General features: G+C 37.6%; 1 protein-coding gene across 2 annotated transcripts in view; it reads left to right on the forward strand.

Moving 5' to 3' along the window:
• SLC25A21 (solute carrier family 25 member 21) overlaps nucleotides 1-23,774 on the forward strand; it is a 255,315-nt gene that overhangs the window by 225,320 nt on the left and 6,221 nt on the right. Inside the window, exons 2-6 of one of the 2 annotated variants that reach the window (XM_027795979.2) lie at nucleotides 1,476-1,542; nucleotides 4,374-4,565; nucleotides 8,264-8,323; nucleotides 10,748-10,855; nucleotides 15,751-15,915. In XM_027795979.2, coding sequence (XP_027651780.1) covers nucleotides 4,449-4,565; nucleotides 8,264-8,323; nucleotides 10,748-10,855; nucleotides 15,751-15,915 — 450 coding nt within the window. In that variant the 5' untranslated portion in view covers nucleotides 1,476-1,542; nucleotides 4,374-4,448. The remainder of the gene's footprint in view (nucleotides 1-1,475; nucleotides 1,543-4,373; nucleotides 4,566-8,263; nucleotides 8,324-10,747; nucleotides 10,856-15,750; nucleotides 15,916-23,774) is intronic. The other variant, XM_055820210.1, reaches the window with a different exon arrangement.

Raw genomic sequence — 23,774 nt, forward strand, 5'->3', positions numbered from 1 at the left:
TTTAATCATGGACTGGAATTCATACCTTGCTTACTTCAGAGGAAGGATAAGCGAAACTCCCACTTTGAACATCTTACAAAGTCTAAATTATTTTATTTATATTGGAGCAACTTAAGAAGACAACACCAGAGAAGCATTAGAATGGTGGAAAAAATTGGTGTAGCATTTGTGGTATTTTACATTCACGTGGTGAATCTGAATTTAATTGTTTTCCTCTGACATGCACAGGATAACTATAGGAGTATCTGTTGATGTAATGATTCTTCCACACCCTGCAAAAATATTACAAGTAATAGGCTGTTTTAGAAAGGTGAATCATCACCTTTCAACAACACCACCTTTCAACATTCTAAGAAGACACAAATGCTTTGCTTTAAGTGATTTCTTCTGTAGACAGAATCCTCTTACAGTCCTGGAAGAAATGTGTAATCTCTGAAGATGAGTAAATTGTAAATTATACCCACGTTGCCTGGCAAGGAAGCTTCTTGTTGATTGCATTAGATGTCTTTCTGAACTCTCCCCATGCATTACCCAAGTGGATATTAATGTGGAGACCTAGCAGACAAGAACTATGTCTACTTTTATCTTGTCTGGGGATTTGGAGAATTACCTGTAATTTAAAGCATGCCCAAGACCCAGCATTATGCATCTACATCAGCCTTGTAAGCAGAGCTCAGGCTACCTGCAAATGCCATGTGTGCTTGTATCAGGTAGGGATAGATAGATATAGATATGGATATAGATTACGTAAAATTTAGATGATGCAAAGCAAAGCATTGCAACAAGTGATCTTTGGCTTCAGGCCAGCTCCAAAAGTCTGCAGCTACTGTAAACTCCTTAGGTGTTTATGGAGCCAGGCAACAGAGGGGCAAAGACCTGAATGAGTACAGTGGCAAGATATTGCCCAAATGTTTTTTCCAACATGAAATACATACATTTTGTTATGTCTCTCTGAATAGCTAACTTGTGTTAAAACTAAATTGCCAAAAAAAATACCTCATCTATTTTGAGGCATATTTAAAACTAATTTTCAAAAGATGCCTTAACCTAGAGTCCGAAGATGAGCATGCAGGGTTTTTTATATGCAACTTGCACAGTTTTTTCCAAATCTGTTTTTGTGACTTCAGTTTTTTCATATTATCATTGCTATGTCAAGAAAATTAAAACAATGACATAATACTTCCTCTTCATTGTCAAAATTGTTAATCTTCCTTTAAACACAATTTCTTGTCTACTCAGAAAAAAAATATTTTTTACTTATTCATTGCTAATTCTTTTTATATCATCTCATCAGCACATAATAGAATTGGTAGCACACTAGTTACTTAGCAAGTAAGCAGAGTATCATTATTTGTCTGTAGGCTTGGAAAGACTGAAAGATTAATTGTTTTACTCAAAAGTAAAAATAGAAGTGGCAGTATGGTAATGATATGTTGTTTATGGATCCTAAAATAATTTCTTTTTTTCTTCAATAGATTGCTTGGCTTCTACAAAGGAATATTTCCTCCCATCTTGGCTGAGACACCCAAAAGGGCAGTGAAGGTAAAAACCCCATACTTCCTCCTTTAGAAATGTGAGTAAGGACAGTGGCAGCTGTAAAACATTTTATTTCTCCCCAACTGATTGACATTAGAATCTTAAACTTATTTGGCATATTAATCCTCTGATTTTTACTAGGAGGAAACTTTCCTATTCATAGCACAATAAAAACTGTGCTTGAGTGAGAAGTGTAGGATAAGGCTTTTAAAAGCTGGGCTGGTTTTGACCTGTATGTATTATGTTACTATGGAAAAAAAAAAAAAAAAAGTACAATTAGTTTATATAATCAAAATTTATAAAATACTTTAAGTGATATTTTAGTCTCATAATTCCCTCTGGTTTAGACTTTTTGTTTTAGTGAAAATGCCTAGCAACTTGCAAAACTAAGAACAGCTAATAAATTAACATAAGAAGCCATTAAAGAAACCACTCCTACTAAGTACTTACTCAGAAACTTGTAGCAGTTTATCTGTAGGTTTGAAGTGCTGCCCAGAGTTTTCTGGTACTCCAAAGAGCACTCTACTCCATACTCTCACTTTTTTACAGATTGAACATAGTAATGGGTACAACTCCTCATCATGCAAAAAATATTTACTCCAGCTCTTACAGCTGAAAAAGATGCTAGCCTATCAAAGTGTATTCACTGTCAAATGTTGATCAGATTTTATTATCCTTTATGTTGATTTATAGAGCATTATTTTAGTAACGCTCCTAAACAAAATACATTTTTTTCAGTTCATTCATGCAACATTTTCAATTAATTAATTTTTAATTAAAATTTTAAAAATAGTAATTAAACACCTCATCTTAATAATTAATCTAGTCTATCAAAGCATCTATTGTGTTCCGAGCAAATGCTTCTTTATCTTTTACTTCAGAACTTCGAAGTTTCCCATAGTTGCACCAAATGTGTCTAAAAGCAGTTATTATACAGAATGTCTTGATTTTCCTTACTTTCATTTTTGGTTTCTCTCTAAAAAGGCTGCATATAATTCTGGTCCTTAGTCTGCAATTAATCATTCACATTCCAATTCCTTTACAGAGGAATAATAATATTTGTATAAAGTGACAGGATGTGACCTTGTAATGGAATCCTAAAGGAGTTCTGGTAATGTCATCTTCTTGTTTGCATTGGCATTTTAGATGCAAATGACATATGTCACCTAGCTCAAAATTGCTTAGTACAACTAAGAAAACTGAAGTTCTATTTAACAGCAAAGTGGCAGTGAAGATGGATGCTATTTAGAAGATTCCTAACAACTCATTTTCTTCAGACTGTGGTGTTTCCTCTGTCTCTCCATTTAATTTCATTTGAAACAGGTCACAGTCAATCTGACCATACCTTTTAGATTCCAGCATATATTTAATTACAGCACCAACCCAGGTTCGATTTCTCTCCTACCAGCCTGAGTCATGCAACAATCTTGACTCACTTTCTCTTACTCAGATTTATTAAATTGGCTTAAACCCCATGTGAGTCAATATAATTATAGAATCATAGAAAGATTTCAGTTGGGAGGGATCTCTGGAGGTCATCTGGTTAGCCTCCTGCTCAAAGCAGGGCTGACTTCATGGTTTGATGAGGTTGCTTGGATGCCATGTCTAGTCAAGTTCTGAAAATCTTCAAGGATGGAGACCGCAGCCTTCTCTGTGCTCCTGCTCTGGTGTTTAATGGTTTTCACTGTGAAGAATTTTGCCTTATCCAGTCCAAATTCCCCTGTTGCAACTTCTGCCTATTGCCTTTTGTGCTTCTTTTGAGGAACTCTGAAAAACTCTGGCTTTGTCTTCTGTATAACCTTTAGACGGTGGAAGACAGGCATTAGATCCCCTCAGCCTTCTTGTTTCCAGGCTAAACAGATTCAGTTCTCAGCTTCTTGTATATCATAAGCTCCTTAAATGGCTTACTGGTGCACCCCTCGTGGGGTGCTTTCTACCTCGTTCTTGGGCTCAGTGAGGGCTCAGTAGTGTTTCTGCAACCATGAGAACCAGGTTTAAATGCTATTTTAAATTCTTTAGACTATTCCTTTAAATTTTATGCTGTTCCTAGGACAGCAGGAGGAGTTTAAGTTGTTCCTAGAAGACCAGGAGGACTTTAAGTTACCTTGAGATATCAACCATATTCTACGTTAGAAGAATTCAGTGACAGAATAGGGCAGGACAGAAATGTCCTTGTAAGAACCTGGGTACTGAAGCAATTCAGTGTGAGGTGTTGTATGCCAGTACAATTTCTAACATCCAAAATATGGTTTGTACCCCTGCTTTGACCTGAAGAGAATCCAGCTTGTGTCAAATTTCCACATTATCCACTGGTTTGGATATGACCCCAACGGAAAAGTCACTGCTTCCTTTGGCTCACTCTCCACCTTTTATTCCTCTAACACTTTCCCTCATTTTACCAGGCCCCAGAATGTTCTTTGTCCACTGCCAAACTGGCTAGTGAGATTTAGAGGAAGACTGTGTCCATGCGTAAGGTTTTGAGACTTGAGAAAGCACAGAAGGTACAGAGGCAATTTCTAGGTTCCAGCAGCCTCGGTTTGTGTTTGTAATGAACTTTTTTGAAAGCTTCTAGTTGTAGACTTCTATATCTCATGAAAGTGTATAGAGAAAGGACAAGAGAGATTCTGTACTGTGAAGAAATGTACTTGTGCTACTGGAATATTATATTTTTCTGGTGTAGATGTTTGCAAATAAATATAAAGCTACTAAAATGAAGGTATTTAGCCCCAGTTATTCAGCTAAGTGTTGAAGATACAGCTTCACTTTTAGTCAACTATGTTCTCATGTCTGTCTTGCTATTTCTTTTTTTTCTCTCTCTTTATTTTCCTTCTAAAAAGAAAGCTGATATTTCTGGAAGACGAAAAGTCAAAGTTTATAACTTTATGTTAGATTGAACTTGGAGGAAAGAAGTGATGATGCCAATACAATGGTTAACAGATGAACTTTTGGGGCAAATTTATATTGTTCATGTGTTCCCAGACATCTTGTTGCAAGCATATATTTTTACCTTAGAGTTATTGAGACATCTGGTAAGTACTTTGACTATTTTCTGTGTAACTTGAATTAAAGTGTATCTTTGCCAGATGGACAATATTGGTTATTATGTACACAAAAGCATGTTTTATATACGTTTATTCTGAGATATTCTTTTTGTGCAAAGCTATTAACTTAATAAAACTGTAGAGAAAAAGATAAATTATGCCATGCTTTTAAAAATATTTTGGGTGGTTGTACATGATATAAATCCATATGATATAACTAGAAAGTTTTTGGCAAAATTGTGTGTATACTATCCATTCTAGTACACCCAGCAACATTTATATTGAGTTTTATTACTATTGATTTGTTTTCTTTAAAAAATTATATAAAACATAGTTCCTGTTAAGTAGTTATTTTATTTATGGCTCTAGGAAGCTATTGATTTTTAAGGTAACATTTTTAAGACCAAAAAATTGCTAGGTAATGTATTTCTGCCGTTATTACAACCATTTTACAGGTCTGTAACACTATGGAAGACATTAAGGAATACCAGAAATTCCATTAAAGGTTAGGAGGGTAACAATGAGTAGAAAGATGCTGGAGAGAGAATAAAGCAAAGTTTATCACAATAAGAAATGAATTTAGTTCAGTGAAGTAACTCACCCACCCACAACCGACATTTTCTCAGAGAGTTCCTTTTACCTATAAAATACCTTCAGAAATCCAGAAAGATAGACCTACAGTCTGAGTAACACTTCTGTCTTTTCTGATTATTGGCAAGGCCAGTACAACAATTTTAAACATATTTGCAGGATGTTTGCAAGATTAGTATTGAATCTGTACACTATTTGGAGGGCAGTTAAAATCTGGGCTCTGCATCTAGGACCTTTTCTACAAAATGAGAAAATAATCCCTACTGAGGATAAAAAGAAGTATCTATCCCCTTGCCAGAGTATCAGTCCTTCACTTTTCAGAATTTAACATCTTAATTTTGCATTATGTATACATATTCCCTCCTGGTTTAAATGTGGTGGCATTATTAACACGTTAACACCCAGTCCTCTGATGGTTTTGGTGTGATTCTAGTGACTTCATTTGAAGCAGGTCTCGTCTGAAAAATGTTATTGACAGGGTTCTAAACAAGTCAAAATGACAACGTGGTGCTTATTACTCGTGTTCCTGTACACATGGTTTATGGAAAAGCTGTTTTGTCCTGATAGGTCTGTGGCAACTGAGCCCTGGGGGACTGACCTTGTCTTCTTTGGCTGAGACCCAGCACAGGTCACCCAGTCTTTCTGTTTTGTCTAAAAAACTCTGTTCCCTTATGTTTCTTATGATTCCCACATCTCTGTTGACCTCATTTCCCATTGCTTTCCTCTCACAGTGAAAGTGTGATTGCCACACACGTGGGCGGGTGCTACAAGGAGGGAATACAGCCTCACGTGTGGGAGCAAAACACGCAGATTTTCAGAGGATCCCACCTTCATTTAAATCCGCTTGCTCTAAACTAATCAAGCGTTACAGGTCAACTTTAGAAAGTGGCCAGGAAAGTCAGAGGTTCTAGTTATTTACTTTTGCTATACAGGGATGTGACAGCCCTCACTCTAGGGGGTACCCACCTGCGCGGATGCAGCCTTGGTGAAGCTGTGACCGGATTTTGTTGTTCAGTCCCGTAATACTGGACGTGCTTCAGCGTGCAAAGTTGTGACTAATTCTTGGACAGACTACAGGACTCACAAATAGTGAGCTGTACTTACAGGCCTTGTGTTGTTCCATGTGTGAAAATTACGTGGAATAACACCTCCAATATCTTTGGGTTTACGTGAATTCAGGTGTCTTCTCTTTATGATCTGCAAGATTTTCTACTGTCCTTACTCTTCATGCTAGAAAATAGTTTTTCTGCCCTCAGAATTGTCTTATGTGGCATTAAGCTGAAGTGCTTTTTCGATGGCTTCAGCAACATATTTGCAGAATATGAATTTTTAAAATGATGGGGTTTGGGGAAATTTGCTTTACACAAGCACTGGATTAGAAAGGATCTCTTAGGTCAGCAAGTCTATTTATTACCTTGCTGTTCTATAATATCCTTCATAAACTTATCAAACTCTCCCTTACAAGTGATTAAGATTTTTCCTTCATTATTCGTATTGGAAGACTGTTTCAGGACCCCACTCCTTTGATTCAGCTTCACCAGTTTTCAAGCCACATTTTGTTTATGAGTAGTTTTTACTTTTATACCCAATTACTTTATGTTACATGTCTTTCCTTTCCTAGGTTTTCATTTTCTTGCAGCCTCTCTTTTGATAGACTAAACAAGGCAAGCATTTATTCTCCTTCAGTCTTCATTCTTACAATAATCTTTACGTTCTCCTTATGGTCCTTGTAACCCTGTTTTGAACATGCTGTAATCTGAACTCATCTGTTTTGAACAAAGGTGGCCAGGATTGTGTGCTGTATTTCAGAGGGCATCTTAACAATAATTTGTAAAATATCACAAATACTCTTTCTTTAGAATATACCTTGACTGTTGCATCTTAGATTTTGTGTCCACAGACAGAAATAGGCAGTGGGAGTCTGCCTGCCTGTCAATGGGAAGATTCTTACTGATTTCAGTGAAGACAGGGTTATTCTCAACACTCTTCTTGGAGGAATTAATCAATTTATTCTGCTTTGATTTTTAGAAGATTTCACAAAAGGTATTCTGAAAATTAATGGATCTGGGTAGCAAGAAATGTTAGGTTGCAAAGTGAACCATTTACAAATGGTTGCCTGTAGAGGAATGAAGCTGGGTTAATTAGCATTGATAATATACAACTGTGGGTTGGCTTCAGGGGCAGCGGGTTGGCCGATGTAGATAAGGTGCAGCTGTGGCTGGTTCTGTTAAGTGGCTGGGCAACCAAGGCAGAGAGAGCAGCCGAGGAAGAAAGAGGAGGAAGAAACAGAGTGGAGAAACAGAATGAGAACTCGTGCCCTGGATGAGGAGAGACTAGGAGAAGGCAGCAGAGGGACTGGTATGTGATGGTAAAAGACCTTGTTGCAGCTGGCTAGTTTGGAGACTGCTGTGACAATTGTCTTTCTTCATGTTGGTGCAGGTGAAACTGAGCTTCTCATTTCTTTCCTGAAGTTCAAACACCTGACTTTCAAAACTCATCCTCTAAGGAACTGCAGATACTGTAAGGTTCTGAGCACCGCTGACCGAAAGCAGAGAATGGGGTGAAAGATTTATTTGTGAAGAGCAAAACCTAAAATAAATGTGTCTGTTGACAGTAGGTTATAAAAATCCACAGACTTTCCCTCTTCAAAATGTGCAATTATGTCTCTCTGATAAGTAGACTAGTATCTGAGAATTGTGAAAGTAATTGCAGTATATTGCATTAAAGATGTGAGGGTAGTTTCTTGGGAGAAATTATAGTATCTGCTACTACATTTATAGCAGTATATGAAAGTTCAAATGATAGAAGAAAAGTTTCTAAATTAAAATAATGAACTATGTGTTGTAAGCAGACTCTTATGTAAAACATTAATTGTGCTTAGGCTTCAGAACTGATTTTATTAGTGTATCATGGATAATAACAGCATAGTTGTCTGCTGTTGCACATCTAACACTAAACAGAAGTGGCTTATATTTATTTTGCAGAACTGCACATGGCTACTCAGGGTACAAAGTAGTGAAGCTCCATTGTAGTTTGAATTTACTAATTTGCATAAGTAACTCAATTTTTTTCAACACACTGATTTTTATTTACAGTTTTTCACCTTTGAACAATACAAGAAGCTACTAGGATATGCATCATTACCGCCAGGACTGGTATGTATGGATGCAGAACTTCATGTTCTAATTTAATATGTGTATGCTGAACAGTCCCATCAGTTTTCTTCCATATAAGGAGCCCAAAATTAAAGGAGACAGTTCAACCAACAGTTTTTCAGAGCAGACATGTCCCTTGAAAACAATGATAACAGGATTTAACAAAATTATAGTTATGTTAATTTTTGTATCAAATTCCTTCAAAATAATTCCTTACTTTGTAAGTGACATGAGTAGTGACAGTAACCATGGAAGATTCTGTATGTAGCTTGTCATTCTTCATTCTTGCAAAATAACGAAATAAAGTTGTACATTATCAATATTTAGTCATGTGATAGTGACTCGTTTGATGCCTTGACCTTAAAGCGCTATTCTGCAAGGCACAGTGCAACTGTAACAAAAATACTGATCTCAGTCTTATCTTAAAGACTTTATAATAGAAACATAAACTATTGATAAGAAGCTGCTACCTCCTCTGAGGTCAATGGCAAAATTCTCTTGTACATCAGTGGAGTTAGGATTTCACGTCAAGAATGTAACTGTTTTAAAATATGTACATACATATACACAAAAATGTCTTAATGCAAAGATGTAGATTGCATGTGTCTTCTGCATTCTCGTATATAAAGCTTAATTCTGCTATTGTACCATTTGGAATAAAATACTTTCTATTAGAATTGCTGCTTTCTGTGGTGCAAGAATGTGAGTGATATTAAATATCTATTTTTCACAATAATGACATCACAAGTGTAGGAAACAATTGATATTTTCATGGTTATGCTATAAAGGTGTTGGTTATTTCAGGTTTCTTTCAACCAGTATTGCTTCCATTTACATCTGCCTTCCATTGCAGTGATTCATGAAATAATATTAACTAATCTTCCTCTTAATTATTTGACCGACCCTATAGTTGTTTACAGTACCTCCTATTTTATCTTGTATTTTTCAGCAGGCTTTTCTCATCCTAAGATGTAAATAGAGAGGTTGGTATTTGTTTTCTAAGAAGTGGAAAGAACATAGTTTAAGGTTCTGTAGTACACCAGCACATTTTTTTGGAGGAAAATATGCTGGAAACACATAAACATGCACTGGCTGACCAAAAGCTGCTCTGACTCCTATAGCAGATGCAGCAACCAGCAGACACCCCTAATATTTGTGGTGCAGTACTGTTGCCATAGAGGCATTTTTGCCCCTAAGATAGCTATGGTAGGTAGGGAAGAAGAAGACTCAGAGGGATTCTGGTCTAAGCTAGGCAGAATGCTTCTAGGTGCCTCAACAGACCTCGTAAGACAACATTTTTTGTTAAAAAAGGGGTGCATACATCAGCACAGTCTTCCTGCTGGCTTCAGTCTCATGATTGATGATGAAAGGGGTAGATTATGTTCCCACCTTATACTGGTAAAACAGATTTCTTGATAACACAGTCTTTTCCAAAGGCAGGAGGGCTGGAGCTTGCCACTGCCCTTGTAACTTACCATTCTTCTCGTTCTTGAGCTCTCAAGAATCCCTGCTCAAATCCCTCTGTACTGAATATTTTTTCTTCTCGCTATTGTTTTTTCCTTGCCATTGTTCTCCTTGAATGTCAGCAAACATAGTCAGGACATTTTATTTTGGTTCTGGGAATCTTTTCAGCCCCTAGAAAGTCTGAAGATGTTACATGGAAGCAATAAATGTATAAAGTGATCACTAAAATCAACTCCTCTGCATCTTCTCAGTTGATCTAAATATATCAATATTATTTTTTCTGTTACAAACAAATTAAGGTATTTTTAAATGCTGTGTCATGATGGAAGGCAAAGCAGTGACTCTCTCCATATCTGTGGCTATAACGTACCATCAGCTTCTACGTAAATTAAGTTAATTCATCTTTGCAGTGAATGCTGACATTTCTGTGTGCGCCACTCATTCCCATATAAACCTTTCCAGGATTGGTATTTACTTAGGAGAACTTCTCTTCTACTTACGTAACTTGCTGAAGTACTGCGTTATTTTAATTTCTTACATTTCTTTTAATTTTAGGTTAATATGGTAGTGTTACATGCTTAATGCTCAGTGCAGAGTTGTTATATTCTTCCAGTGCTACATAACTGCATTTATATTTGTGGGTTTTTTCAGACTCCACCCAAAGTTAGCATGAGGGCATTGTTTTTGCATGTTTTTGTAATAAATTGATATCACAATTTTTCTTCCAGCTGAAAAGAGAATTAATTGACAGCGCTATGACATTTTATTTTTTATTTTTTGGAATGTGGTTTATGGCTATCATCATATTGTCTTCATGAACTGTCAGCATCTAATCAAGGACTAAAATTGTTTAGTAATAGAGTACTGCTGACCACTGTAATCTCACAATTTGCATTGTATCATTCAGTTTCATAATCTGATGTATGGGAAATTTTAATCCTTTATTTTTAACTTCCCCAGGCATTTGCAGTTGCTGGCTTGGGATCTGGGTTGACAGAGGCAGTTGTGGTTAACCCTTTTGAAGTAGTAAAGGTTACCTTACAGGCAAATCGGAATGCCATCGTAGAGGTATGAGAACTGCTCCATTCTTTTTCTGCTTTATTAGGCATAATGCTCTTCAAGGTTCGTATTTAGAGCAGAATGTCTGTAATGGGTCAATACAAATTATTTTCTCACCAGCTTAGCAGAAATGGAAAAAGATAGAAGAGACTCAATGGATGATGCCTTCTGATATGCAGAGATGCATACAGTATTGTCAGCATCTCCCTTGTAAATATTCTGTGCCTGAAGTGTACCTTCATCCCTCCAGAGTAGCCCGCAGCCCAGCACTGCAAGGGGTTGTAACCCAGAAGTATGAACCTTGTACACAGTGTGTTTACCCCAGCAGGCTCCAAATGAGCACCAAAGGTTAGCATAAAACACCACGTCCCCGTGCCTTCACCGGGGTCCAGCTAGTGTATTTTATGTTCAAAATGTAGCTGGTAGATTTTAGAGTCTTGGGTGAAATTATTTATATTGTAAGTCTCCATATTTATAAACACAAACCAGAAAATAGTTATATAATAAAGCACACCGATAATTTAAATACCTGTTTCACTTCAGTTTTATTATTCAAATATTGTTTTGTGCAAAACTGACTTTGTCCATAGTTCTGGGTACAGCTGAAAGGGGAAGAAGATTAAACTGGAAAACAGCGATTCATCCAAATCAAGTGTTCCCATGAATGTATCAGCTTCAGTTAATTTTAATGTAGAAAATTCAAGGCTAAAGTGAAGGAAGGCAATAACACAGTTCCTTCTTTATTTTCTCAGTGAGTAAGACTAACAATTGTCAAATTAGCTCTTTCAAAATCTTTTGAGAAATCAGCTGCACCATGATAGAAGTGCCAAATCACATAAGCATGGCATGAAAAGGTTGGCTGAATCCCTGGTGAGATATGATTTTTGCATATTCTGCTATTAAATTTTGACTGAGTTAATACTTGCATGCCTTGTAGCACTTACCTGCACAAATTGAACTCTTTTTTTACAGGATGCACGGGAATGAGATTTATCACCCAGCCATTTATGTAAGCTGTTTGGGTCAAGCTCCTCAGGTGCACTCTGAGCAAATATTGCCACTGATTTCCAAATATCATAGCTCTTACCTACTCTGTAACTCATCCAAAGAAGCATTCTCTTCCAGAATAAACTTTAAAACTTTTGGTAAATTTCTGGTCAATTCTCAGTGCATGTGAAGGAAGCGTTTGGTTGCTCCAAGCCTCCAGCCTAGACCTCTTTTAACCACGGGTAGCAAAGTTACTGAGACAGAGCTAATACTGTACAGGGGTGAAAAGGTCAGGACCCTGGGAGGAGAGAGACTGAAAGCGGGAGAAAGCAATGTGTGAGAGTATCTGTCTTGCACAGAAGTAATATGAAAAAATTATGGACTACTATAAACTAGGCAGGTATTCTAGATCTTTCTTCCTCACAGTTGTGAAGATACAATTAACCTATCTTAGTAAAAACCTCTGGCTGTGAGAGTAAGTACACCAGTATTATATTTTGACTAAACTACTTCCTGTAAAGTTGCAAGAGACCAATATTTCCTTTAGCTTCATACATTTTTATTTTTTTCTCTATTGTAAACTTTATTTCAAGTCTGGAGTGTTTTAGTTAGCAAATTTTATGCAATTGCTTACTTTAATCACAGCATCCCTCCCTTGATGACCTTCAAAATACTCCAGTAATCACAGCGTAGCTGTTCAAAAACATTCTGAGTCGTTTTGTTATGGGGGACTATTTTTTAAATTTAATTTAAATGAGAATTTTCACAACATCCAAATAATAGTATATTATCATATAAATAATGTTTGTAAAAGAATGCTATTGGGACTCCACTAGGAACCCAGTTTACACCTAAAATATAACTGAAAGCATCTATTTGCCCTATTGAAAAAGTCCAAAGGACCAAAGCTGTGAAATGTCATATAGTTAAATGACAGACATATCAATTTTTAATGTTTTTTTTTAAAAAAAAGTGTTAGAATTTCACATTTTGTTGTAATTTTTGAAAACTCCAATGACTTCATTACCACGGTCTCAAGTTCTCATTAAGAATATGTTAAAGAACATTCCACACTAAAGCATGTCAACTCAAGCCTGTTGGAAGAAGCATGTGCATGTTATGTTACACAGCATAAGACAATAGTACACTCATTTCATTACCATGCACTGTTTTTCTAAAAGGTTTAAATAAAGTATGTACCTGTCCCATTGTGTAGCTTTCATACTATATGATGAAACTTAATGCAGTTCACACATTTCTTTGGCTATTGTATTGAAATAATAAATATATCTTGTTTAAAAGGAACAAGGAAGAGCATGAACACATAGTCCCACACCCAGACTCCTGCCTGCCCCCAAAGCAAACATTCACACACTACAGTGACAGCTGAATTCTTCTGTGGTACCAGATCATCTTTCAAGGGTTGATAGGTTTAAAGAGGAAGGCCACTATAAATCACGTATCGGCACTTTCATAATGTAGATTGCTACAGGTAAAAATAATGGTGACTTTCTGTTAAGGTAAACTGCTAGAAGGCCCAACACCTTGTTGTTTGGTTTTCTAAATTTTTTCTTCTTTTCCCTGTAGCTGTGGATAACTCACCAGCTGTAGAAGGTGGTGTGGTAACAAAAATCTTCTCACCTGACTTGTGTTGTGATTAATTAAACAAAAATTTCTGCTTTATAGTGAGAAGAATCTGACTCCATATTCCACTGACTAGGTCTCTATTTAGTAGAAGTCAACAGTTGTTTATACAATAAATTCCTCCATCTGAATTAGTCATCCTAAGGTCCTTCCATCATCAGTGATGAAACACAGACCTCCTATTGCTTGATCAGCTGATGTTTTAGATGCCTGCTTTGTACAAAATGAAGTGCTGTCTATGAAAGCCCTCTTTTTTGCTAAAGGAATGAAAAAGTGAGTCTTTTTGTGTAGCTCACATGTAAATGTAGACATTGCAAGTATCTACATTTGGACTGATGAGTCCCATATCAGGTGTTCAGCAAGTGACAAGCTTCCCCTCTGAGTTATTAGTAAATCCATATTCAAGATGAGAACACGGGATACCTTAGTATTGAAAGCTGTTGTATTCAGCTTAAATCACTTTATTCAGGACCACTAGTTAGTTTTTAAAGATCTAATTATCTTCTTTTTTTTGTGCATGAGAAGGGATGCTATTGGTAATATCTGGACCATATTTCATGCTGGATATCTGCATTTTAGAACAGATTCTGATTTGAATCCCTGAGGGTAGTTAGAAAAGTAAACGATAGTAAAATGTATTCAGAACATTAACAGCATAATATTAGTTACCAAATATGAAAAAACAGAATGAAACTTGGTATTAAAGACTAAACTTGTCAGTCACCTAAATAAGCAGTCATGTGCTGTGTCAGATATAGCAGGCATCATTTGGCTGATGCTGGTGATCTACCACAGTGTTATTTTGAAATGGAAAGCTATTAAACAAATCAGTGTATTGAAATTAGCAGTGTTCACAGCGTTGTAGTCAAAATTCTTCTGTATTTTCATGTTTGAGCCTCCTAGTGGAAGTCATGTTTTGACTTTCTAATTAAGTATTTGGTTACCCAGAGCTGACATTATGCTTTGGAGAAAGCCAAACTCAAGTCAACAAATTTTTGAAAGGAACTTTTCTATAATGTTTCTTCTTCTGCTAAGAAGAAATCGAAAATATCCAGAAGGGGAACATCTGATTCTGAGTATCACAGTATATTGGAAATAGATCAAAAGTGTCTTTAGTCAGGCAGATCCAGTCTGAGGAACTGATCATTATGTAAGTGGATTCTAAGAAGTTTCTTCCTTTCTGCCTTTCATTAGATGGAAGTTGGCTGACTAAAATGATTCCTATGCCTTTTGGGTATCATTTTCAAAACAGGATTTCTGAAGTCAATTTCCTAAATCTGTACCTTGGAATTTAAATGGGTGTTCTGATTTTCAAAATCTAACTACACTTTTTAAGTCAAATAATTCATTAGGAGAGCAAAACAGGTTTTCCAGTTGGATGCTTAAGAAAAAAATAAAAAACAATACCTTCTTTTCAAGATTTTCAACACTAGAAGTTGAACATCTGATCTGGTTTTTAAAAGTGCTGTGTACACAATAATTCACTGACCTTCAAAAGTCAGTGTCTTAAAGCAGTGTTTTGCATTCTTAACAGCATGAAGAGCCTCAGAGGATGCAGAAGGGTTCCCAGACAATATATATACCTTTTGTCACCCTTTCAAACCTATTCCTAACATTGAACCTGGAAACTGTGTTGTGGTTTAACCCAAAACCAGGACAACTGCCAAACTGATCTTCAACACAAATATTTATAGTCTCCCTTGCTGCATTAATTTGTAGCTCCCAAGGACTTGCTTCTGTAGCCATAATGGCTAAAAAATTTCCTGTTCCAATTCTGTCTCTTTTATCACTCCCTCACCATGCATATTTCTGTGCCTTTGGTTTTACTAGAGAAGCCAGCTTTAGCCTCTTGCTGTCCAGAATAATTGTTGTATACTCTGGTTGCGTAAGGGTTTCATCAGTCATAATCTTAAGAACACAGCATCAACGATAAAAGAACTATTGCCAAATTCACACATTCAAAGCCGCATGTTGCTCAGTAAAATCTTTTTATTATTATTATTATTTGAGGACCTTTTTTTTTGCTTTCAGAATCCTCAGTCTTTTACAATACTCAAGTCATGCTTTCATCTTGTTCTGCAATCAGAAAAATGAGGAATTTTTTTTTTAATGAAAGTTGTGATTTTTACATGATCACAGGAAAGGCAAAATAATAACTATGGTGAGGCAAGATAAAATGGCAACATTGTGTTTGTCAGCAGGATGGAAGTGATGCTATGGGTGCTGTTTTCTTTTTGTAAAGATGACCTCTTCCTTCTGCTTATCTTCCGTAGCAACCATCTAGCTTTGCTCAAGCTCGACAGATCATTAAAACCAATGGCCTGGGCTTCCAAGGACTCAATAAAGGTCTTACTGCAACACTGGGCCGTCATGGAGTTTTTAACATGGTTTACTTTGGATTCTACTTCAATGTGAAAAAAATTCTCCCAGTCAAGACAGTAAGTTCTTCATACAATGCAATAGGCAAACAGATAAGAGGTGTGGCAATTTAGTGACACTATCTTTTTCTGTGCAAAGCTGTGGTATTTGGTAATAAACAGTAACTAACCAAGCTCTCTGTTTTGCAGAAATCTATAGCATTTTAATAGAAGCAAACCAAGGATTTGTACTTCTTATGTTTTAAGCAAAGCTGAGTATAAACAGTCATGCTTAAATTTTCATTCTTATGAATTTCCCTTATACCATGGTAGCAATGTAAAAAGGCAGAAATTGGGATACAGATATGTTACGCATATGTTAGGTATTTATGCACTTTTTCGGGTAAACTGGCTTAGAAGAGAAAAATCAGTTGCTAGAACTTCTTTCAACATCCACAAAGTAAGGGGCTAAGCTTGAGGGGATGGCAGAGCTGCAGTACTAGGGGTTTCTGGCCATGTACCAGGTATATTTACTCCAAAAAGAGTTCCCCGTAGTGTTGAAAGACAACAGGGCAGATTTATCCATATGGGAGGGAGCCAGCCCAAAACAGGACTTACAGGGTCATGCACAGGGGCTTTATGTAGGTTTTAAGTTTAAAAAAAATAGAATCTTTATAGCTGTAATTGCACTTGAGGCAATTTTATTTGATGGTTTTATATTCCTTTACATAACAAAGAAAATATTTCCCTTTACAACAAAGGGAAATTTTACTAATGAAAACGTGGTAATACTGGCAACTTTCTAAATGACTCTGTAAGCAACAGCTAATGGTTTATTAATGACTCCAGTACATTACTTACTGGACTCTGTTTTCACTAATGTGATTTTTAGATGATGACAGTTAAACAGTCACAGGTGTAATATGTAGTGATATTCGTATAAGAAGCTGCAATTTACATCAAAAGGGATCAGTTTCTATTCCCAGATGAAGTAACACCTCTTTTTTCTTCTGCACTTCTGAGTACCCTGGTATTTTTGTTGGCAACATTGTGTAAATGGAGAAAAGCTCCACATCTTATTTGCAGATCATTGCAGTAAATTGAATTGTTCAAGAGCAGCTAACCCACAAGTTTCTACAAGTTTCTGTTAGTGTATTTAAGCATACTTTACAATGTACTTTAATTGCACATTCTAAAAATTCAAGGCACAAGCACAGCTTGATACTAAGATAGGAGTAAACACGTTTATGTTGATCAAAAGGTAAAAAAAATTATAATCACTATGCAGAATGTTCAGAATCATATGCACATAAAGACAAGGAGACTTGTGTGCAGCTTGTATAGAAATCCTGAAGTGTTCTTGCATAGCAATTGAAGAATAGTAATAGTATTTGGCACAAGCACGCTTTCCTAGCCCTTCAGATTTAAAAAAAAAAAAAATGGGAAACAATTATTACATCATTAGAAATATTCAGAGCTTTATGATCTAAAAGAAATTAGCACTTCATACAGATTTTTTGTGATACAGGGAATTGTTAACATCTACAACATAGATTTTAAATACATAGAAAACGAAAGAGAAATTACTTCAATGGTGTCAGCCAGTGGCCCAGCTGTCCTGTACACGCTATCAAAAGCAAACGACTATTCAATGAATGTAGGATTAGATTGCATGAACTGCAAATAAGTGGAGAGGTTTGCCTTGTGCTCGACCAGTACAAAGCAGCTTGCATGGTGGCTTGCACAGTGGCTACGTCTGCGCTGGTGAATTGAGCAGCATGACTGAAATTCAGTCACCCGTGCTGAGAAATGTTCCCTGGCACAGCTTTGGCGCAGGCCAGCCAGCGCCGTGCCTGGGTACAGCTCAGGAGCTAGTGCCGACCAGGAACCATTCCTAATAGGCAGGCTTCATGCAGCCAGTCTGTTTTGAACGGTAGTAGAATTTAATAGCGCTAATAAAGTTAATGGGACTCTCTAGGCCAGTGGGCATCAGTGCCATAGGCAGCTCTGTGTGTTGTATAGCCAATAACTCTGATCAAACTCCCATTAAAATCAATGCAAATCTTACCCTGCATTTAACAGGGTATAGATCAGGCCTCGTCTGGCTTGCGCTAGCCAACGTGCTCAGGTGTTTACATGCATTGAACTTGTCTTCAGTGACTGGAACATGGAAGTGCTCAGCAATACTTTGTGATCTGTAACTTAAACCTCTGCTGTCAGTAGGCAGGTCCTAGAGGCTAAGAGTTATCAAACCTGTACAAGGAGTTTGGTAGAGACTATTTTGCAGTTAGTCTGGAAAATATTAGACGGTTGTAACTTTTCAAAATTTCTCACATACTTGATTTCATTACAGCACCTCTTTTGTTCACTTTGTATATTTTGCTAGAAAAGAAAATCTTAAAGACAGTCTTGCGATATTGACAAACATAAAAATTGTGAAATTAGAATACTACACTCCTGAAATAATTTTGGCTCTTGACTATGTATCTGCTGTTCACCATCTGTAATGTAAGTGGAAAAATGTATGGAAATGTCTGTATGAGCCTTCTAGCTGTCATCAGTGTTAAACTATGCATTAAATTTGCATCCCAATTAGGAATGTTTGCAGCTTATTTTGCCAAAAACAATAAACGTTTTATGTTGAGCGGTCAAATGATAGAGATGACATGTGTAGGTTGTAAATGTTTGTAACAAATAATTTTTCTTCTGTTCAGTCTATTCTGCTAAACAGATCATTTACAGCCAAATTCATACTCTGTTTACTGAAAATGGAATAAGCCAGACATGTTTCCATTGCCACTAATGTATCAACCATGAAGCATTAACACCTATGCATCTGCACTAGCAATCAAATTAGTCTGCAAATTTATATCATCTCAGTTTTATGGCACCTGCTTTTATAGCACATTTCGTAGGCATCCAGCAGCTTTTGCTTTTCCATTTTTTATCATAGATTTGACAGTAAATGTTAGTTTCATTAAAACCTTTGCTCACTACCACCTCCAAGTGGCTGTCATATTTCTTAACAATATGAGATTTCCTCCCTGTTAAAAGCCCCCTTTGAAACGTGGCCAACTGCAAAACTCATTTCAAGTCGGGCACCTGCCCCAGCTGCTGCAGATGTGCCACCTGTTAAAAGGACTGGTGCCGTGGGGAGTGGGAGCTTCAGAGAAAGGGCTTTAAACTTCCACAGGCAGAGAAGAGATGGGAAACCCAAATGGGCAGTTCAGCTCGGTGAATAAATAAGACAGCAGATAACAATTTTACTTTACTTGTTTTCACATCAATGCCAACATAGAAGTTATATGTAGGAACAAGACAGGGAAAAGGGTATGTGATACAACAGAGTTGAAAAGTTACTAAACCAGCGTGATTTCGGAGAAGACTGGATCAGAGTGGGAAATGGTATAACCTCAGAGCTACCATCCCAAGCTCAGGTTTCAGGATGACCTGGGAACTGAGAAAAGAAAAAAAATCAGTGCTGTATCCAGTACATTACAAGCCACCCTCTCCACTGTGAGGTGTCCTGTGGCTGTTGAAATGACAGCCCATGCCATTTAAAGACTTCAGCCCAGGCCATCATCACCAAAAGGTGATGTATCAAAGGGGCAGAGTCTGTTGCTACCACACCTGCTCCTGTGCTGTGATATTCCTGTAGGTAAGACAGATAGAAAGTTTAAGGAGAGGAATCTTTTGTCAAAGTAAAAGTGTGAAGAAGAAACACATGTTTCCTGCAGAAATGAGGATAATGCTGAAACTGATAACCAGGTCCAACCATAGCTGACAGAGAGGGAGGCTTGAAATAGCTAAGTTCTTGCAAAACATACAAATAATCATTTAAAAGGAGGAGAGATCCTACCAGTGCATCTTATGAGTGAGCCAACTGAGGAAAATTTTCAGTAGGAACTTGTGCCTTATTAAACACTGAATCCCAAGCAACAAAGTCCATGTAAGCCTTAGTCTGGGCTTGTGCCTTTCCCGACATCAGTATCAATCAGTCACAAGGGCGATAGGACATCAAGCTTCTTTAGTTCTGGTATTCATGGAGCTACTCTTTTTTTTTTTTTTTTTTTTTTCATAAATTACTGTATAACTGAGACTGAAGATGGGTAGTGCAGACAAAAGTACTGTATGCAAAGGTGACCAGTAAGTCATGCACTTCTGGGTGCCCTTTTCTGCATAGCTAATGTCTGAATGATGCCATGAAAAGCTGACCTGCTTGTAACCCCAATGCTTTATGAACAGTCTGATCATCTGCGTAGTCCGGCTTTATGCAGGAGAGCTACTTGGAGTTACAGCAGAAGCCTCATGTGAAGTTGGAAGATCAATTCTGGTTTTACCAATGTGATTAATGGTTTTCCACCTGGCCATTCCCCAGAGGCTGCAAGAACATGCAAATTGCAAATGACAGGGACACTAGGTACCCCCTCCTGAGTAAACCTGGGAGTCATTGATATAGACAGCTGTGGGACTAACAGAGAAGACAGTCAAGAAATTTGTGAGGACCTAAGGAAATTGGGCAGGAGTTTCTTTTGCCTCTTTGGTGTTCTGCTTTCAACAGTCTAACTATAATCTACAGAAATGAGGATGAATAAGAGGAACAAGTACAGATCTATCTGGTGCTTCTCTTGCTGACTCCACTGACTGGGTCTCCAGAATTCTTTACATTTTGTATTCAGTAACCACCAATTTTATTGTCTCTGTGAGGCCAAAGGGTTATAGCAAAGGAGTAACTACTAGATAATAATGCTAGTTATAAATCTTGAGTAAGATTAATAATTTTATCAAGGATTGTATTGTGAGAAAAACAAATCACTGCGAGGACTGCAGACTTTTTCATTTGAAAATGTGTACCCTGTGCAGCAGCCATGTCACTCTGGAGACTAGCCAGGACACTTATCCTAGTGGCTGTCATTCATCTTATGCTGTCAGACAGCTGACAGGTGGATTTTAAAAACTTTTTTAAATGTCTGCTGCAATGAGATTGCAGTCAAGGAAGAATCTGAGATAATATCAGTGTGACAAAGCACATTTAATGCAAACAAAATGCAGATGTGACTGCATTGTGGACTGCCTTTCCTGGTCATCAATATGTTTATTGTCATTATGATTCCAGCATTTCCTATGCCTCTTGACAAAGATCAAACATTGTGCTAATCAGACAGCAAGCTATAGTTTAAAATAAGGAGTTTACTATGTAAATGCACGACATGGACAGAAGTTCAGGGTCAATAAAACTATGAAGCCGTTCATTAAGCTGCGGTCAAATCTTGATTAAGTCACAAACAAAAACAGTGAGTATTCTTTAAAAGAATCAAAGCATGATGTTACCACAGCAGTGATGAGACTCGCTTTCATCTTTTCATTTTCACCCTTTCTGGCGTTGCAGTGAGCCTGCATAATTTTCTCCTCCTTATAGCTGATTTCTGCTGGGAGTTCACATGCCTCCAGATCACCTGATCACATCTGCACCAGCCTCTCCCTCCAAGAGTGGAATCTGACAGCCTGTCTTCCCAGCTCCCCTCTAGGACTCAGCAGGAAGACCCAGATACGGTCTCTCCTCTGGGTTCTGGCTCAGTGTCTGTGTTTAGAGCATCTCATTTGAGTTTCTCATCTGTTCCGTGTTGCTTTCCTGTGAGCTCTCTCTCACCTTCCCTCTCTCTGAGTACACTTTTTCCCCTTTTCTTGGAAGCTCCCCTTCCTCAGACCCATGTGTTCCTTTCTTCCTGTCTGTTGCCAAAGGCAGCGCCTTTTAGTGGTTAAAACAAATCATCAGGCTGGCTACAGCAGTTCCTTACAGCCTGTTTTGCTGCCAAACACTTGGTTATAGTCCATGTAGCCGAGGTCAGGTCTTGTGGCACCTCTTGGCTGGCCGCAGGAGTTCCTATGCTATCACACTGTACCTTAGCCAAAAGGGCCAAGAGGCAGCTCTACTCCTTGTTCCTGGCCTATATCCCTCTTCAGTCCTGTAATTTCAGGCAGAACCAGGGTTGGCCAAACCAAAGTCTTGTCTTTAAGTCTCCCCTGTCGCACACAGGGTGGTGGAAGGTGCAGGATACAGTGCAAAGACTCTCAGCTCTGTTCCTCACTTCTCTGCTGACCCATTACATGACCTTGAGCAAACGTATTTAAATTCGGTGGTCATTACAAATAACTTTTGGCACTTTTGTGCCAAGTGTAACTTATCTATAAAATTAATATTACAGCTAATGTTTTCAAAGGAGTTTAAGAAACTTAATGCAGATATCCCACCCTAAGTATTAGTTTTGGGCTAACCAGTAAACTGCTTTGCAATTGCCAACTTCAAACATTTTCTATTATTACTATTTATTCTTCATGCAAATGGCCATGAATTGGCATTCTTCTTACCCAGTAAGCATTAGTGTTTTATAGTGAACTTATCTATGAGGTGCTGAGAAGTACTAAAATGTATTTATAAAAGTATTCTTTCTCATAAGATATGTACCTCCAGCAATGGGAAAAAAAAATGTGAAAAGATATCAAGACAAACATCCAAACATCTAAAAATAGCTTCAGTTCGACAAATGAATATTTATTGATATTTTGATTTTATTGGGGTTTTTTTCTTTGCTTAGAAATAGGGTTAAATCGTAAGTTTCTCTGTGACACATCTACCACTTTTACTCAGACTGAACAAGGCCTCGCAAAGGAAAAACAGGCCGTGTTCCCCAGCGCCTCTGTGGTCAGGTTTCCAACCACGTTACGCCTGTCGGTGGGCTGTCTGCGCTGTCTGTTCCTGCTTGCTTCAGGCACCCTGCCTTCGAGACTTTGAGCCCTTCCTCTGAAGGTACCTATTTCTCTCTCCTAGAGAGACACCAAAGGGTGTTGTCCTACCTTTGAACCTTCGGATTACACCTAAGATGGATAGTACAAATATATCTAGTATGGTGAGTCATATTGATTCTAAAATGATTTTTCAGTTATTCTGAAAAAAATTAAATTAACTGTGTTCCAAGCATACATGCCTTTACCAAAGGGTTATTTCATTACTGGATCAATATCTATGCTGCTTATTAAATTAAGTGACCTTCCTTCAGTACGGGTGAAGATAGTCTGAAAGCTTTTGACTGAGATCAAAGTTTTAAACAGAGGTTTTGACAAAGTGCCCAGAAAATAAACAAGTGAAGGAAGTGTCAGGGAAGGGAATGTCCAGGCTTTGGAGACAGAATCTGATAAATTAAAGCTGTCTCCAGTGGGTGACACTCTTGTACATGGGTGTGTATGTGCTAGTTTAGGGCTAGAATTTTCTGTTGCTAGAAATTACGGAATATAAGAGAAGGAATTAAGAAGCATATGATTGAGGAGGAAGTTTTAGAGTCTCCACTTATTTAAAAATACTGTGATAGGAGTAGTGAAGTATAAAAAACAGAGAGATAACATCTCACAATTTTTTCTCCCAAAGAAAGCAGGGAAATCCAGCGGGACATGCATAGCTATGGCATTTATTAGTGATGCCTGCTTCTCTATTTTTAATGGCTGCTGGTTCTCACAGGGCAGGGACTCAGGTGTGCAGGAAATGTGACTGTGAAGAGCACGGTAAAAAGGTGAGAGGAACACAGGTTGTGTCATCCAACTACAACGAAGTTTTTCCATTGTGAATAAGCAAACTGGTATTTCACTTCCTTACAGTACACTGTACTGTGGTGTGGCCCCATCTCAAGTCGAGTTTCTGTTCTGTATGTTCTGCTCATACTACATAAAAATCGACTTTGCTTAAAAACAGAATTCATGTACGTTTTTCCTCCAGTTCTGCCATTTATGAAAGAAAGAGGGGCCGTCATAATACTTTTTCCTAACATACCACGTATGAAACATACAATATTGGGTCAGTGAACAGCACGGTGCAGAAGCTGGTGACAGTAACATGACGATAACTGCCTCTGCTAGCCAGCTGCAGCATTAGCACTAGACAGATACCT

Source organism: Falco peregrinus, chromosome 1, assembly GCF_023634155.1.
Source record: "Falco peregrinus isolate bFalPer1 chromosome 1, bFalPer1.pri, whole genome shotgun sequence".
Classification (NCBI taxonomy): Eukaryota; Metazoa; Chordata; class Aves; order Falconiformes; family Falconidae; genus Falco; species Falco peregrinus.